At 37.8% G+C, this 17,358-nt stretch overlaps 1 protein-coding gene across 5 annotated transcripts in view; it reads left to right on the forward strand.

Annotated features, from left to right (window-relative positions):
- Nucleotides 1-17,358, forward strand: part of NAALADL2 (N-acetylated alpha-linked acidic dipeptidase like 2) — a 1,559,949-nt gene that overhangs the window by 915,477 nt on the left and 627,114 nt on the right. For all 5 annotated transcript variants that reach the window (XM_075556048.1, XM_075556051.1, XM_075556049.1 and 2 more), the window contains one exon: nucleotides 11,895-12,014. In XM_075556048.1, coding sequence (XP_075412163.1) covers nucleotides 11,895-12,014 — 120 coding nt within the window. The remainder of the gene's footprint in view (nucleotides 1-11,894; nucleotides 12,015-17,358) is intronic.

A 17,358-nucleotide genomic window follows, 5' to 3' on the forward strand; every position in this document is an offset into this window, starting at 1 on the left:
TCCAAGGTAGTATTTCAATTGCCTACATCTGCTGCAAGCAAGTTTAAGGAAAAGTTAAGTTTATTTAATGGAATTTAGATTCAGAACCTTCTGGTGTGGCTTTAGAAGGATGTTGTACACCTCCTCAGACAGACTCTCGAGTCTTGGTTGTCTGTAGTATGTGTAGGCTAGGTCACCAAGGGCTAAATAGAAACTAGGTCAAATGTCATCTCAGAATTTATCAAGTCTTCTGTCAATGCATCAAATCTGTTCTGGAGATATTCTCAAAATTCTAGTGGAATAAATCCAAGTTTGGATTTGGCTCCCTCATGCAATTATTTTAATTTTCTTCAGTTTCTACATGAACTTGCATGTCTGTTGAAAAAACAATGGTGATGAAGAAGTCATTGGTCTTGCAAAATTCCATCGTGCCATCTCTAGCTTTGTTTCTGCCACCAACGCCACGTTTCCAGCTACGCTTTCCTTTTGGTCTCCAGCTTTCACATTCCAGTCGCCTGTAATGATCGATGCGTGTTGATTGCATGTTTGATCAGTTGCAGATGGACAATGATGGTAACATGTTTCCACTTTTTCATCATTCGCTTTAGTGATTCATTAATTTGAATAATCGTGGTCTTGACTGGATTTCCCTATATACATATATGTTATTTTAACACAGATAGCATTGTACTTCAAAATAGATCTTAAAATGTCCTCTTTGGCCACGAGTTCATATAAGTTCTCTTAAATTTGTCATTCTCCACATAGTGGTCATATGACTGCTTATGGACAACATATTGAATGATGTAGGAAGCATCGGAAGAAGAGGAAATGAACTCACAGTCATTGTGCCAAACAGAACTAGACAACGTCCCACCATTAGGTAGAATATGAACAAGAGCCAATGATACTAAGAGGGTCCAGCTGCACCGAAAGCAGTAGCGGAAAACCTGGCTCCAGGAATTTATAGAATAGCAATGGAAATGTTTCAACAAGCTAATGTTCCCAGAACCGGAAGCACTCCCTCATCTATGCCAGGAGGCTTAAAAGACAGTTACTTGTAAAACTGACTGGAAGAGATCCATATTTATACCCATTCCAAAGAGTGGTGGCCCCAGTAGAACACGCAAATTATAGAGAAGTATTATTGATATCACATGAAAGTAAATTTTTGCTGAAGATCGTCAAGCAAAGATGGCAGTGCTACATTGATAAGGGGCAAGAGATATTATCACTGATGTCACACGGATCTTGGCTCAAAGCAGAGAATTCCATTAAAAAGTTTACTTGTTTTTATCGATTATACCGAGATGTTTTTTCTGTGGAGATCATGACATACTATGGGCACCTTGAGAAGAGCAGGAATTCCATTCCATTCTGCTCCTGTGGAATGTGTACATGGATCAAGAGGAGATTTTTGAAAAGCACAAGGAATTATTGCATGGCTTAAACTGGAAAACATGTGTTTCAAAATTATATCCTCTCCCCATACTTATTCAATCTGTGTGCGGAACAGATCATCCGAGTGGCTGGATGACACGAAGACAAAGGCAGCATCAGGACTGGAGGAAGGCGTAACAACCTGCCATCTGCAGAAGATACTAGCTTGCTTGATAAAAGAAGCAGGACTGGAAAATTTGTTGATGAAAATCAAGGATTGCAGGCTTCAGTGTGAATTGCAACTCAATTTCAAGAAGACCCAAATTCTCACAAGTGGACCGCGATGTAACATTGTGATAAATGGAGAAAGGGGTGAAGTTGTCAAGGATTATGTCTGGCTTGGATCCACAATCCATTATCATTGAAGCAGCAGTCAAGAGATCTAAAGATGGATTGCATTAGGTAAATCTGCTACATAACCTCTTTAACATTTTGAAAAGCAAAGATGTTACTTCAGGGACTAGCGTTTACTTCACTCAAGTGATGCCATTTTGTATTTCCTCTTGTGTATGTGAAGTTCGACATCAAAGGAGAATCAGTACATTTGAATCGAGGTACTGGTGGAGAATACTGAATGTGCCATTGGCTGTGAAAAGAGCAGCAGCTAAAATCTGTCTTGGAAGAATTCCTTCTTAGAGGCGAGGATAGTGAGACTTTGATGTCCATATTTCGACACGTTGTCAGGAGAAACCAGTCCCTGGAGAAGGACCGCATGCTTGGTAAACTAGAGGGACAGTAATCCAGAGGAAGGTCCTCAAACAGAAGGACTGACACATTGGCTGTAGCAGTGGGCTCAATCATAGGAACAAGAGCAACGATGGCGCATACTGGGCAGTTTTGTTCTGTTGTTCACAGGGTTACTATGGGTTGGCACTGACTCGAGGCCACCTAACCACCTCAACAACCCAACTCTCTGATCCAAATGGCCAATGCCAGTCCATTTCAGCTCACTAATGTGTAGAGCATTGATTGTTATGCATTCCATTTCATTTTTGATGACTTCTAATTTTCCTGTATTCATAATTTATGCATTCCAAGTTCTGATTAATAATAGATGATTGCAGCTGTTTCTTGTTTTGAATCATGTCCCACTAACAAATAAAGGTCCCGAAGGCTTATACTCCATGCGTGTCATTATGGTTGACTCTTATTTGAATAAGTAGTTCTTCCTCAGTTGTATTTTGAGTGTCTTCTGACAGGAGGGATTCATCATTTGGTATATATTTGAAATTTTTCTGCTATTCTTCATGAGATTCTCAGTACCTGACGAGGTTCTGCTCCCAGTCACAAGGTTTTCAGCATTTGTTAATTCTTCACAAATGGACAGCCTATTCCCCCTTTGTAGTCTGTTCTTAGTCTGGAAGCCCTGCTGAAAACTTCACTTTGAGCGGCCCAGTTGGTGTTGAAATACCAAATACTAGTATCACAGAAACATGCAAGTGACCAGAATTAGACAAACTGAGAGACAAGTGGTGAAGGTGACCCCGTGGAAGTCCCCCAAACTGTCACCATAATCATCTGAGCTGACCTTTCTGCCTTGAATTTAACTGGCCCATCAAATACTCTAGAAAGTCACTGTTTTGGGTGGTCTATGTTTGGAGGCACCTTAATGAGACCCAAGCAAATATACCACTGAATTGTGCTTCACCCATCCACTGATTACCCCAATGTAGATCAAGACATCCTGTTTGGAATGACTCGAGACATGTTTGAAGTAGAAACCTAGTACTAATTCACTTTCAGGCCCACTCTCCTAAACAAGAATTAAGAACAAACACCACCACCTACCTGAACCAAAATAAGGTGCATTGCCTGATATGATTTCAGAAGAATAAAATAAGGGAAGGACTTTACCATGGTTATTAACATTTCTTTTTTGCTTTATTTAATATAAATCCATTGAATGAGATGAAAAGATGGATATTCCCTTTTTAATGTTTTACTATTTTAGTGATGGATGATATGTGACTAATAATGTCTTCTCTTTATATGTCTTCCATTCCAAAATCCCTCAAACCCACTTTCCTTGCATTGATTCTTACTCATTTTGAGCCTATAGAATAGAATGGAAGTTCTCCTTAGAATTCCTGTGACTATAAATCTGTATTGAGCAGACAGTAAGTCTTGTCTCTTTTCCATGGAGTAACTCGTGGGTTTGCACCACTCATCTTGCCGTTAGCAGATCAAGATTTAGCCTCTCAGCAACTGGAACTCTGTATTTTACACTAGATAATTGTATTTTAATTGTTATTCTGAAAACATACCAATGTTCTTTTGTTTTTAATGTGTACCAATCTTTCTTTTGAAGATCAAATGTTTTATTTTTTAATCAAATATTCTTTTGGTTCTTTTATGTTTTTAATTTGTATAATGTATTATTATTAATTCTTTGATTACAATTAGTGTTATGAAAAATGAGAAACTTTTATAGAGCATTAAATGTTTGCCTTTGGGTATAAATAAAATCACAACTAAGCTCCATTTCATTTCAGCTTCTCTCAATTACCTTCTGCTATATTTCACTCAAGTTACTCGATGAGAAACTGGGGTGCACACACAATGAATAGCTCAGCCAGCACCAAGGTTCTTGCTCATTTGACATTTCTCAATGTGACCAGTAAGATGTGACTTACCTCTGGTATTTGGACATAAATTGGACAAAGTACCCCAGCCAGCAGAGTAGATGATTTCCTAGGGTGACAGAATAAATGCAGTAAGGAGAGGTTCATTTTAGCAATGGAGAATATGTAGGAAAAAATGGCTTGACATTTTATCATATCTTTGTATATTGATTTTTGCCTCAGAAAAATTCAATGCACTTATTCGCAGCTGTGATTTTCAGTTAGCTTGAGGGTAAATAGGAAAGACTTTCAGAAAAGGATCTGAAAAAACTTGTGTTTTGGACACTCTCTCCATATGTTTCCTTTATTATTGTCTGTGAGGCTATCAGAACTTTGAGACCCCAGTAATTATTGGTTTTTAAAATATTGTTTGATTATGCACATAAATGAGGAACATTTTTAAGTGTTTTATTAGGGGCTCATACAACTCTTATCACAATCCATACATACATTAATTGTGTAAAGCACATCTGTACATTCATTGCTCTCATCATTTTCAAAACATTTGCTCTCCACTTAAGCCCTTGGCATCAGGTCCACTTTTTTTTGCCCTTCCTCCCTGCTTCCCCCTCCCTCATGAGCCCTTGATAAATGATAAATTATTATTTTGTTATATCTTGCCCTGTCTGACGTCTCCCTTCACCCCCTTTTCTGTTGTCCATCCCCCAGGGAGGAGGTCACATGTAGATCCTTTTAATCAGTTCCCTCTTTCCAACCTATTCTCCCTCTACCCTCCAAGTATCGACACTCACACCGCTGGTCCTGAAGGTATCATCCTCCCTGGATTCCCTGTGTTTCCAGTTCCTGTCTGTACCAGTGTACATCCTCTGGTCTAGCCAGACTTGCAAGGTAGAATTCAGATGATAGTGGTGGGGTGGGGATGGGGGGAAGCATTTAGGAACTAGAGGAAAGTTGTATTTTTCATGGGTGCTATATCACACATTGACTGGCTCAACTCCTCCCCTAGACCCCTCTGCAAGGGGATCTCCAGTGGCTGACAAATGGGCTTTGGGTCTCCACTCTACATTTCCCCCTTCATTCACTATGGTAGGATTTTTTTTGTTCTTAGATGCCTTATACCTGATCCCTTCAACACCTCATGATCACACAGGCTGGTGTGCTTCTTCCATGTGGGCTTTGTTGCTTCTGAGTTGGATGGCCACTTGTTTACCTTCAAGCCTTTAAGATACCAGACACTATGCCTTTGGATAGCCGGGCACCATCAGCTTTCTTTACCACATTTGCTTATGCAACCATTTGTCCTCAGCGATTGTCATATCATGGAGGTGTGCACCTAATGATATGATTTTTTGTTCTTGATGCCTGATAACTGATCCTTTCAGAACCTCGCGATCACACAGGCTGGCGTGCTTCTTCCATGTGGGCTTTGTTGCTTCTGAGCTAGATGGCCGCTTGTTTTTCTTCAAGCCTTTAAGACCCCAGGCGCTATCTCTTTTGATAGACAGGCACCATCAGCTTTCTTCACCACATTTGCTTATTCACCCTCTTTGTTCTTCAGCGGTTGTGTCTGGTGGGTAAGCGTCATAGGATGCCAGTTTAATAGAAGAAAGTGTTATTGTATTGAGGGTGTACTTGAGTGGAGGCCCAATGTCCTTCTGCTACCTTAATACTAAGCCTATAAATATAGGCACTTAGATATATTTACCCATCCTCATATATAAATATATTTGCATATGTACATGCCTTTATCTAGAACAATGAGGAACATTTTTGTGTAAAAAATATTCTTACATTTTAAAATGTTTTGTACTAGGGAATGTGTTATTTACATTAGAAGAAATGAAGAACTCTTTAATTCAAAATGTCATTGGTTGTTCACACCATAACTATTGATCTGAAATGTAAATTATTCTATAGTGTTTTGTAACTGTTATAGCCTTATGGTGCCCAAACAATCAAAAGACAATGCCTGTGACTCAGATTATGCCAGAGTATAAGAAAGAATGGAAAACTACCAAATAAATTTTAGGAAGTCAGCATAATCCTGATACGAAAACAAGGCAGAGATATCCTCAAGAAAGAAAATTATTGACCATTATCCCTCATAAAATGGTGTCTAAATTCCCAACCAAATATCAATGACAAGAATCCTACAGTATCACTCAGATATGCGCGCGCACACACACACACACACACACACACACACACACACTCACAAATACATCATGACCCATTGGGATACACAGTGGATAGCTATAGACAGTATATATGTTGAACCATACACACACACGCACACATACACACACAGAGGACATGTGACAAAAGCCAACACACATTTCTGATAAAAATGCTCAATACAGTAGAAATGGAAGGAATTCTTCAACATAATAAGAGGAAAATGCATGGCTGTCAACAGAGAGAAACTGAAAACATTCCACGTGTGAACAGAAATCAGCAAGGATGCCCTTTATCACAGCCCCTGCTCACTATTGTGCTAGAAGTCTTAGCAACAGGTATAAGGCAAAAAACAGAAGTTACAATCATTCAAATTGACAAAGAATTTAAATTATCTCTATTTGAAAATGATATATATCAGTACTATACATCGAAAGTCCCTAAGATATATCAACAAAATTGTTAGAGATAATAGAAATATTCAAGAAAGTAGAGCAGTTCAAGATGAATATACAAAATCAGTTGGATTCCTTTATGCTATGAAAGAGAACTCTAAAATGGAAACCAGAAAAACAAAAACATTTATAGTAATCACTGAAAAGATGGACTATTTAGGAAAAATATATAATTGGAGAAGCAGACAACCTACACAGATAAAACTACCAAGCCACTACAATAAGTCAAACACTGACAAGCATAAGGAAGAATACACAATGCTCATAGATAGGAATATTTAACATGATCAAAATATCAATATTACCCAAAGTAATATACAGATATAGTGTTCTCTCTATCCAAGTTACATCATCATTCCTTGAAGATATGGAAAAATTAATCACCCACTTTATATAGAAAGGAAAATGACTTCAGATAAGCAAAGCATTACTATAGAAGACACAAAGCAGGAGGCTTCTCATTTACCAAGTGTACCATTCTTAAAGACTGCTGTATGGACAAGGTCACCAAAAGAGCTGCTCTGGTACGAGCTCTGGTACGACAATGATCCACCGATCAAACCAAACCAAACAAAAAGCTCACTGCTGCCATGTTGATCTGATTCACAGTGACGCTAAAGGACAGAATCAGACTGTCTCCTTGGATTTCCAAGATTATAATTATTTATGGAGTAAAATGCTTAATATTTCTCCTCGGGGGAAGCTGGTGGTTTCAAACTGCTGATCTTGTGGTAGCAGCCCAACAGGTAATCATGATACTATCAGGGCCCTTAAATAGACCAAAGGACCGGAGTTAAGAAGCCATAAGTAAATCCATTTACGTACAGATAGCTTATTTCTTTTACATGTGATTGAAACACATGCAATGAGAAAGAGGTCATCTCTTTTTTTAAAAAAAACAGTGCTGGCAAAATGGATATCCACGTGTAGAAGTATGAAACAAAACTCATATATCACCCCATATACAAAAATGATTTCTAACTTAGAGACCCTAATACATGGCGTACATACACAATTAAACATAATAAAACCACAAACAACAGGAGACAAACTCAATGACTGAGACCTTCTGAAAACCAGACACATCAAAAGATTTCAAAACATCAAAAGATTTCACCATTGAGGAAGTGGACAGACTTTGGGCCTCTGTTCAAAGCCTCCCTCAATGCAAGAGCACTTTGTTCTAACAACCTGGCGTTCTGTCATGTTCTCACCCCCGACAGGATTGTTGAAGACAAAATGGGTGGAGAAGCAAATGTGGTGAAGAAAGTTGATGGTACCCGGCTCTCCAAAGATATAGTGTCTGGGGTCTTAAAGGCTTGAAATTAAAATGAGTGGCAATCTAGCAGTGAAGCAACAAGCACATGTGGAAGAAACACACCAACCTGTGTGATCAAGAGGTGTTGACAGAATCAGGTAACAGGCACCAGATGATCCAAAACAAACACAAACAAAAAAATATTGATGGGAGCGAGGGGGATCAGGGAAGAGAACCAAAACCCATCTGTAGACAATAGGACAGCATCCCCTCATGGAAAGGTAACAAGGAAGGGATTAGTCAACCAGGATGCAGTTTAGTACCACTGAAGCATACAATATTCCTCTGTTTCTTTGAGGCTTCCTCATGCCCCACTATCATGACCCCAGTCCTACCTTTCAGTTCTGGTTATACCTGAGCATGTACATATAGAAAAAAGCTCACAACGCACAGAATCCAAATCAGATAACTCCCTGAGGAACAGAAATGGGAGGAGCAATACCAGGAGAGGAGGGGAAAGATGGGGGGAGGAGGGGAAGAAGGGGAACTTTTCCCTAAAACACACCCACCTCTACCAGGATGAACAACAAAAACATGGGTCAAAGGAAACAGCAGTCAGGGTAAGATATGAAACTAATAATAAATTATAATTTATCAAGGATTCACAGCGGGGGTGGGGAAGGGGTTAAAGTACCTAATACCAGGGTTCAAATAGAAAGTAAATATTGGGAAAATGATGATGACAACATATATACAAATATTATTGATACAACTGATGTATGGATTGTTATAAGAGCTCTAAGAGCCCCCAATAAAATGATCTTTGAATAAAAAAAGGAAAGAAAAATAAAGATTTCACCAAATGAATCATAAGAGAATTCAGACTGTGAAAAAAAAGGCAATGATATAAGGAACAAAGAAAGGAGTAGTCTCCAAAATGTATGAAAAAGCTTCACATTTCAATGAGAAAAGAGAACTAATTCATATACCAACTATAGTATGTGAACAGAGTATTCATCAAATAAGACATCATAGTGGTCAGCAAAAATAAAAAATGGTTAAAAATGTTACTCTTTCCAGAGATGCAAACTGAAGTAACAATGAGCTATTATCTACCATGATATGAAAAGTAAAGTTACAATAATAGCAAGTGCTGATGAACGTGCACCATTCTGGAACCATTATCCCCTACTGGTGGGACTGTGAACTGGTTCAATCACTGTGGACAGATGTAAGATACTTCGTGGAAAAGTTGGGAATAGAACTACTGTATGAACCAGAAACATATCTACTTGATATAGAAAAACACACTCCCTGCCTTTTGGTCAATCCCAACTCCAAGCAACCCCTGTGGGGTTCCAAGACTGTTACTTTTTATGGGAGTAGAAAGCCCAATCTTTCTCCCATGGAGTTGTTGGTGGTTTTGAACTGCTAACCCTGCAAATCACAGCCCAACTGGTAACCACGACACCTCCAGGGCTCCATACTTGCAATGGATCCTAGAAGAATATGCTCCCAACGCTACTGAGTAACAGAAGGATAAAAACCTCTAATCCCTCTCAGTGGGAAAATCAATAAACATTGATACATTTCAATACATTGTTAAAAAATAACGATAAATTTGGTGAAATAAAATAACTGACTGAACCTGAAGGGCATTTCCCTGAGTGAAATTAGTCATTCACAAACAGACAAATGGTATGTGAGGCTGCTATTATAAAAGGTCATGGAAAGGCTTTCACACAAGAAAAGAGGCACTGTCTACGGCCTCTCAAATTTCTCTATATTAAAACGTTTCTACTAACACCATTAGATTCAAATGCATGATATTTTCCAATAGCACAAATACCATTTCAGAAGTATGCTTATGTGTATTTAACTAGCATACATTTCTAGTATATAAAAAAACAAAAGTTACTCTTGTTTATATCCTCTTTGCTTTGTTTTGGTTTCCCAGTGCACTACTAATATAGAAAAAAATAGTTACGATCTACTAAACCACAAATTATTAAAGCCAATCCCATCAAATGGATTCCATCTTTAGGCTGCTCTACAGGGCCAAGTAGATCCATCTCCATGGGGTTTTCAAGGTCATAGTTTGGGGCAGAAGACTGGCCTATCTTTCCCCCATGGAGTTGCTGGGGAGATCACACCACAGACCTTTCAGTTAGCTGTCACACTAATCATGGTGCCACGGTATTTTTTTTAAAGATGGTGCCTGTAGTTATATAATCTGTTGTCAATTTGACGGAATTATGAGTCAAGGGGTGGAGTCTAGCCTGCCAGTCATTATACAGCCTCATAAGGCCTCTGTGTGGCATGACCTTCTCCTGAGAATTGGGGGAACTCCTGTATTTTCCTCCTTGTAGGCAGGAGAAAACTCTCCCTCTGCTCACTCCCTTGGAGACGCTTTCTCTGCTCACTTCCTGCAAGACATCCCTAAAGAGAAGCCACATGGACCTACCCTGATGCAGCCCTTGGTACTAGAGGAGCCACGTGGAGACCCCTGCCAGTGCTGAGATGCTTCTACCGCCACTGATTTTGCACCCACTGGCCTATGATCTTCCTGCATTCTATGTCTTTGCATGTGTTTCATGAGTCTGCAGAGGACTTTATGGATTGGTATCAGAAATATAGGCTAATATCGGATTTATGGACTTGATCTAGACTGGGCTGGTATGTTTTCTCAATATTCAGATGCTCATGTATATACAATTCTTTCTTACACACATGTGAGTGTTTATGAATTTGGTTCTCAAGTCTACCCAGACTCACATGGTGCCACTGACTCGCAAATAATTAGTAGCTTAGAAATTGCCAATGAAAAATAGAAATTCTCCAATTTGCACAACGTAATAATTAATGTTATGTGCCCATTTATTTCATCAGTCCTTTTAAATCAGAGATCAACAGTTATTTATATAGTAACAGCATCAACAAACTAAAAAAATGTGTAAGGAAGCACTTGGCTAATCAAGTTTTAATAGGAAAAAATTGTAATTAGAAACTATTCTGAGAAGTGTTTTTAACAATTAAGTTTTCCCTGGGAAGCATTTTGAAAGTGCAATTTAACTTTCAGGAGATATTTTATAAGAGGTAATAATTTCTATTCAGAAAAACAGCCTATGCTGGACACCTGGGAGCCATGCCACAAATACTCTTCCTACAGGGCAAGTGAAAATGAAAATTGATCATGAAGTACCAGTGTGGAGGAACTGAGCTCAGGAAGAGTTTAACAGACACAGAAGCACATGGACCTTGGATTCAACATGGAAATAGTTCGCATGTAATTGGGCAAAGGGGAATCAAAGTCACCAGGGAGGTATTTTAAATGAATCTGAATGTATACAGAGTTTCAACAGAAGCAGATGTTTTATATATATGAATTAGACTTCCTCTCAGGAAAAAATAACAATAATTTATAAATTTTCAAAGGTTCATGGGGGAGGAGGGAGGGCAAGGGAGAGGGGAAATGAGGAGCTGATACCAAGGGCTCAAGTAGAAAGCAAATGTTTTGAGAATGATGATGGCAACCTATGTACCAATGTGCTTGACACAATGTGTGCATGGATGGATTGTGATAAGATTTGTTCGAGACCCCTGTAATATTATTTAATAATAATAAATGGACTCCCCTTTAAGAAGGCAGCTCTTCCTCCAACATATTTTACCTGACGTCTGACTTGAAGGATCATCTTCTGGCACTCTCTCTGATAATCATCTTTTTCCATTCATTAGGCCTTTAATATCTGACAATGTTTCTATGCTCCACATAAGGTTTTCAGTGCCTAATTCCTCCAAAGTGGATCGTCGATTTCTTCTTTGTTGCCTGTCCTTACCGAGGAGCACTGCTGAAGTCTGTTCAGGGCGGTGACCCTGTGGACTTTTGAAATACCAGCGGCTGAGCTTCTGCATCATGGCCATGCACGAGCCACCAGAGTGCAGCAAAATGAGGGACATATCGTCAGACTCCCCCTTTAAAGCTATGTTATTCTGTCTTTGCAGGCTGAAGTCATCGATGTGAGTTATGGAACTGCAGATGATTTAAACATGATTAGAAAAATGAAAAATACAACAAATCAGATCGCACTCCTGAAACTGGGGAAATTGCCCCTCCTCTATAAGGTTGGTGAAATAGCTGTAATTCTGTGGTGGAATAAATTGTTAGTTGGAATGACATGCCTTGGTGAGTGTGCGGTGCGAAAGAGGAAAGAAAGGGTGAAGAGATGCCCTGAGGTGCCACCAAGCATGACCTATTGAAATTAGGATTTAAATTAAATTCTTAACACGATATCAATTGACTACCTTATTCTTTAGATGCCTGTTTTCATAATCCACGTTTTGGTGAGTTTGGGGGCTTTGTCCCAATCTTCATAATGATATGTTCTGAAATGGTAGCAATGAGAATCACGGTGTCCTGCCCTCATGACATATGCAAAACTTCTAATCTTTTATCGAAACTGGCTACTTACCATGTGCTTTATGTTAGAATTGGATCTAGCTCATTTACACTCTGTGGTGATTGATTTTGTCAACTGTATAACTTCACAGTTACCGACTGTGCTTCGGAATTTAATTAAAATATAATGTGCTAAGGAGAAGTAGAATTTTGATTTATTTTATTTAAATTGAAGTTTATTAACACTCATCTATTAGATGCATTTACATAATTAAAGCATCTCACTCTAAGTGCCTGATAACGAGGTACTGTAATAGATGGCGACTACTGCTCATTCTTATTCCATTTTCTTTTTCTACCAAAAAGAATGGTCGGCATGGGTATGTCACTTTTACTTGCTGTTTCTGAAGATACATTGGATATTTCCCCATCAAACTCCAAAATACTTTTTACATAATCTCATTTCCAAAAACCTTCTCAAAATGTATTGACATAGTCTATACAGAGGTAGAATATTCTGTGCCCACTTTTCATTATCTTGGAAGATTTTAAGATAGTATCCAAAATATAGTATATATTGATATTCATTTCTTGTGGGTTAAAGTTTCAATATATCTTGAATGATCAAAACTAATCATATATTGACTCAGCAATCCCAGGAAAATTAATGTATTCTATAGAGAAAAACAAAACAAAACCAGACAGAAGAAACACAATAATGATGAATGGAATTGTAAAATATTTGAAATGACAGTACAGAAAACTATACTACATCTGTGCTGCTGAATATTTTGCAATGATTATCATGTATAGATGAAAACTTAAAGACATAGTTATGGTTAAATACCATAAAGATTTTAATTATACTATTCTAATTTTAATGGTTAAATTATCACACCCCCACAGATAACAATTGTCATAGGGACTAGACATCTGCCTCCACCTTCTTAGAATCCATGGCAGGGAAAGCTGTGAGAGGGGGAGATCATGGGACTGCCGGGTGTTCTGCGGGTGAACATGCTCCGCCTTTGACAGGGTGCACCCACTTTGATTGCCCGTTTTAGTATCATGTATTTGAGGGTTTTTCTGGAGACATCTTGGCCTTACCTAGGTTCCAGCTTTCTCTGATTTCACTGTGCCTCATTTTCTTTTTAAGATAACCATTTGTTCAGATACTTACTATGGTTATCTTCAGTTTACAAATGAGGTAACTCAGGCAGATGAAGAGTAAGTGACTGGCTGGGAAATACACAGTAAGTAAAATAATAATAACATATAGCACCATTTATGATCATGGACCCTTAACGTATGTGGATATATATAATTATATAATTGATATATAATTATATTAATATTGTTAAATTAGAATTTTTTAATATTAGAGAGAGCAAATACTTCAGTGTTCTATCAAGCATCAATATTTTATAGCAAATAATTAAAAACAGATTAAGCTTTGTGTAAATCCCTCACTGCATAGGGAATAATAAATTTGTAGATAGTGGAGAGAATATTTTATAAAGATGATTTTTAGAGGCACATATAATACGTTCCTATGTAAACCTGGTGACAGAGTCTACTTTGGGATTTGCCCACAAGACTTAATAATGTCCCCAACAGTTTGTGGAATGGGTTATGGTGGGCTAGTTTTGTACTCCACTTGAGAATTGTAAAGTAAGAGATGATTTCTATCAGCTGGTAATTAATTAAGTATTAAAGGAGTGTATGTTGTGATTGAGCTGCATCCTCACACCTGGGACATATATGACTAAAATGTTGTACAACGATATAGTTGGGTAGCTTGATATTTTATGTATTTTTCTTTTTTTCGCAGTAAATTTTAAACATTCTACAATGAGTGTGCATATATTTTATCAGTATTATAAAGTTTTTAAATTTTTCAGTATAGATATATAAATGTTCAGAACTGTTCTTATTGGACAGATATCATATGCTTCCAAAATATGTCTGTGTCCTACGAAGACAGCCATTGTGATCCACTTTGCTCCTGTTTTCGACTGGTTACTTGGCATGATGATACGTTAGTCATTGACCAATCAGATTTGAGTTGCCTTTGCCTAGGGGCTGCTGCAGAATGGAGTACCAAGAATTCACTCTGTGCCCAGAAGATGCAAAGTCAGCTTGAAATAGCTGTGAGCTCCAAAAGGCATGAAACAATTTTTGCACCAAGACAGTGAAGTTAGAAAAAGTCTATGAGGCTTTGGGGACTCAACCCTGGGTACTAGGGGTTCTCAGAGGAAGAAAAAAAATAAAAGAAAAAGTCTACGCACTTAAGTTCTAATATACCCCGTGCTCTCCAGTCCTAGAGGGACACAGGTATTGTTAATGTATGGGCAAGAAAATGATGTAACAGAGGAGAGCCAATACAGAGAAAAGAAGATGACATTTTAAATTTTGGTTAAAGTTTTGGAGAAAATATGACTAGCTTAACTTCATATCTGATGAAAATATTACTAAACTATGGTGTGTTGAATTCCCTATAGAATTCATTACTGAGGTAATTGGATGATCAATAGGAAAATAAAGTTTTCATCTAAGTAGTTTGGGAAGAGTTTGCTCCCCTATGTAATTTTTGAAAGGGCAGTGGGAAACAAAATAATATTGTTTGGTATACATTATGTGGACCCACCTTGGTTTGCCATCCTGTAACCTATATGACTAAAATGTTATACAACAATATAGTTGGGTAGCTTGATATTTTATGTATTGTTTCTTTTTCTTGCAATAAATTTTAAACATTCTAAAATGAGTATGCAAATATTTTATCAGTAGTATAAAGCTTTTAAGTTTTTCAGTATAGATATATAAATGTTCAGAACTGTTGTTATTGGACAGATATCATATGCTAAAATCCGACAAGTCAATAATGGGTTGACACAAAGCAAGTGACTTTCCATTTGAGAACAATAGAGACTATATATCTAGAAAACCCTTTGGCCGGAGTTTGAGAATGTTCAATTGGTGGTTTATATGGAATAGAATCCAATCATCACGAACAAGAGACAATATCCCTGTTTATTTTCTGTACAGATTTAGAAATAGATTTAAGCAAGTAGGCAGACTGAGCCTTACCACACTTTGGCGTGATCATCTAGAGAGAAGAAAAATGGTATTGATTCCATCATCTAAATTCCATTGTTACCATCACTTGGGACATACCCAAAATTTGGGGAATATTTTGGTATTAAATATATTAATGCTCACTTTCTTGGTAAGGAATTAAGAAGCATGACTTACAACTGGTTCTATAGAGTTTGATTACTTCCGACTTTGCTGTATGGCGTCATTGAATATGTTCTCGGGGTTGAATTCAAAAGTTAGGTAAAATAGTCATACACGTGAGTTAAGAATTCAGGAGACGAACTGCCTTCTATTGGAATAACAACTATTAATCAGGCTTCAAATGATCATCTTGGCTGGGAACATGCAGCTGAATGAATAAAGGGGGAAAAAGGCAATCTAGTTTTAGCTGTTCAGTAGTTTCTAAATCATGGTTTAAAAATGAGTTGGGGAAGGAATCTCTACATCTGAGACAATGAAGGGCAAAGGGGAAACATAATTGTGATATTAAATTATCTCCGAAAATGAGAAGAAAAATCTGCAGCCAAGAAGGTGGAGCTCTCATTAGTTTTATCGTAAATACTACATACTTGTTAATTTAGTCTCCAGAAAGGGAATGATGAGAAAACTCCACTTGTAGAGTAAGCATTGCAGAAGGCAAATGCATGACTTGCAGATAGATATTTTTGCTACACGGGCGTCAACCCACAACTTTCCAGAGCTATGTTGTGCTAGCTGTCCTGTAGCCTACACCTGGAGAACGTGTTTTAGGTTCACTTTAGCTTTGCGTTTATAGTTGTTGCATTTTTAATTTGGGGAGTGCTTTACTTCTTTAAAGTTTAAGGCAAGTACTCCCTTCCTTATCACAATGCAGTAGGGCTTTGCTCACGAATAGGCCTCACTGAGGCATAGAGCTGACCCACAGAAACTCAGCAGTCCCCAAATTGCTGAACAGCATTCTAGTTTGGAATGAACTTTATAAAATGCCAACACCTTATTTGGCTTTCATGGCAAGGCCGCTTTTACAAGTGATTAAAAAAATTACTGTGCAGTCCACGGCAACTAGAAATCAATCACATTTATGACTGGAATGTGTGAGCGGGGTCATTTTCTAGGTCATTGCTTCATATCAACCCTGCCTCTTGTTGGAATCAGACTTGTTTTCAGTAAAAATAGAAGTGAATACATAGTTTGGTTAATGAGACCATTTGTACATAATGAAGCCAATTCTAATGTCCACAAATGCTTTAAGTGATGCGCATACCATTCTTGGTACTCTCCGCTCGTGTTTGCATTATTCTTATTTAGCTCTTTTAGCCTTAGAGTTACAATGTAACGGTCTAGTTGTTAAAATGATTTCGTAATTTCCTACAAATCAAATATATGCTATCAACTTGTCAAAAACGATTTTTATTTAACTCTCAGTGTGCATTGCTCGGCCAATGTATAACTGAGCCACTATTTCAATCCATATAGCATGCTTAACAACATGGCATTTGGGAAAATTCTCAAAGAAAATGGCAGGTGGAAGATGGTAGCTATTTGTTTACACTTGAAAATGGATTGTTTGCTGCATGTCAGGGAAGGCAGCTCATTACAACAGCAGTATTATTATTCAAGAAAACTTAACTCTTTGTTTTAGCTCCACACCCAATTTAAGCCACAATGTATAGGTAAATTTAAAATATTTGGAGGGGGTAGTGAAGAAAATATCTATAAACAATAGTGATTTAACAAACTATTAGTTAATGAATAGATAATTGAAAGAGAAATAGGAATTCTATTTTCAGTAACCAAAGTTAATGCTGCGAAAAAAGTGTTTTTAGAACAATGTTAATCATTTGCATAGTTGCATTACACTGGTTTCTCTAGAGAAGAAAGTAGAGGCATACCCCTAGATCCATTTGTGTTTTCCTGAAAGCACAGCCTGGAGGAGCCACATTTGACATCCTCTAGCTTTCCTGTTGCCACGAGGCAGGCATCAGGTATCTT

This window comes from Tenrec ecaudatus, chromosome 8, assembly GCF_050624435.1.
Source record: "Tenrec ecaudatus isolate mTenEca1 chromosome 8, mTenEca1.hap1, whole genome shotgun sequence".
In the NCBI taxonomy this organism is placed as follows: domain Eukaryota; kingdom Metazoa; phylum Chordata; class Mammalia; order Afrosoricida; family Tenrecidae; genus Tenrec; species Tenrec ecaudatus.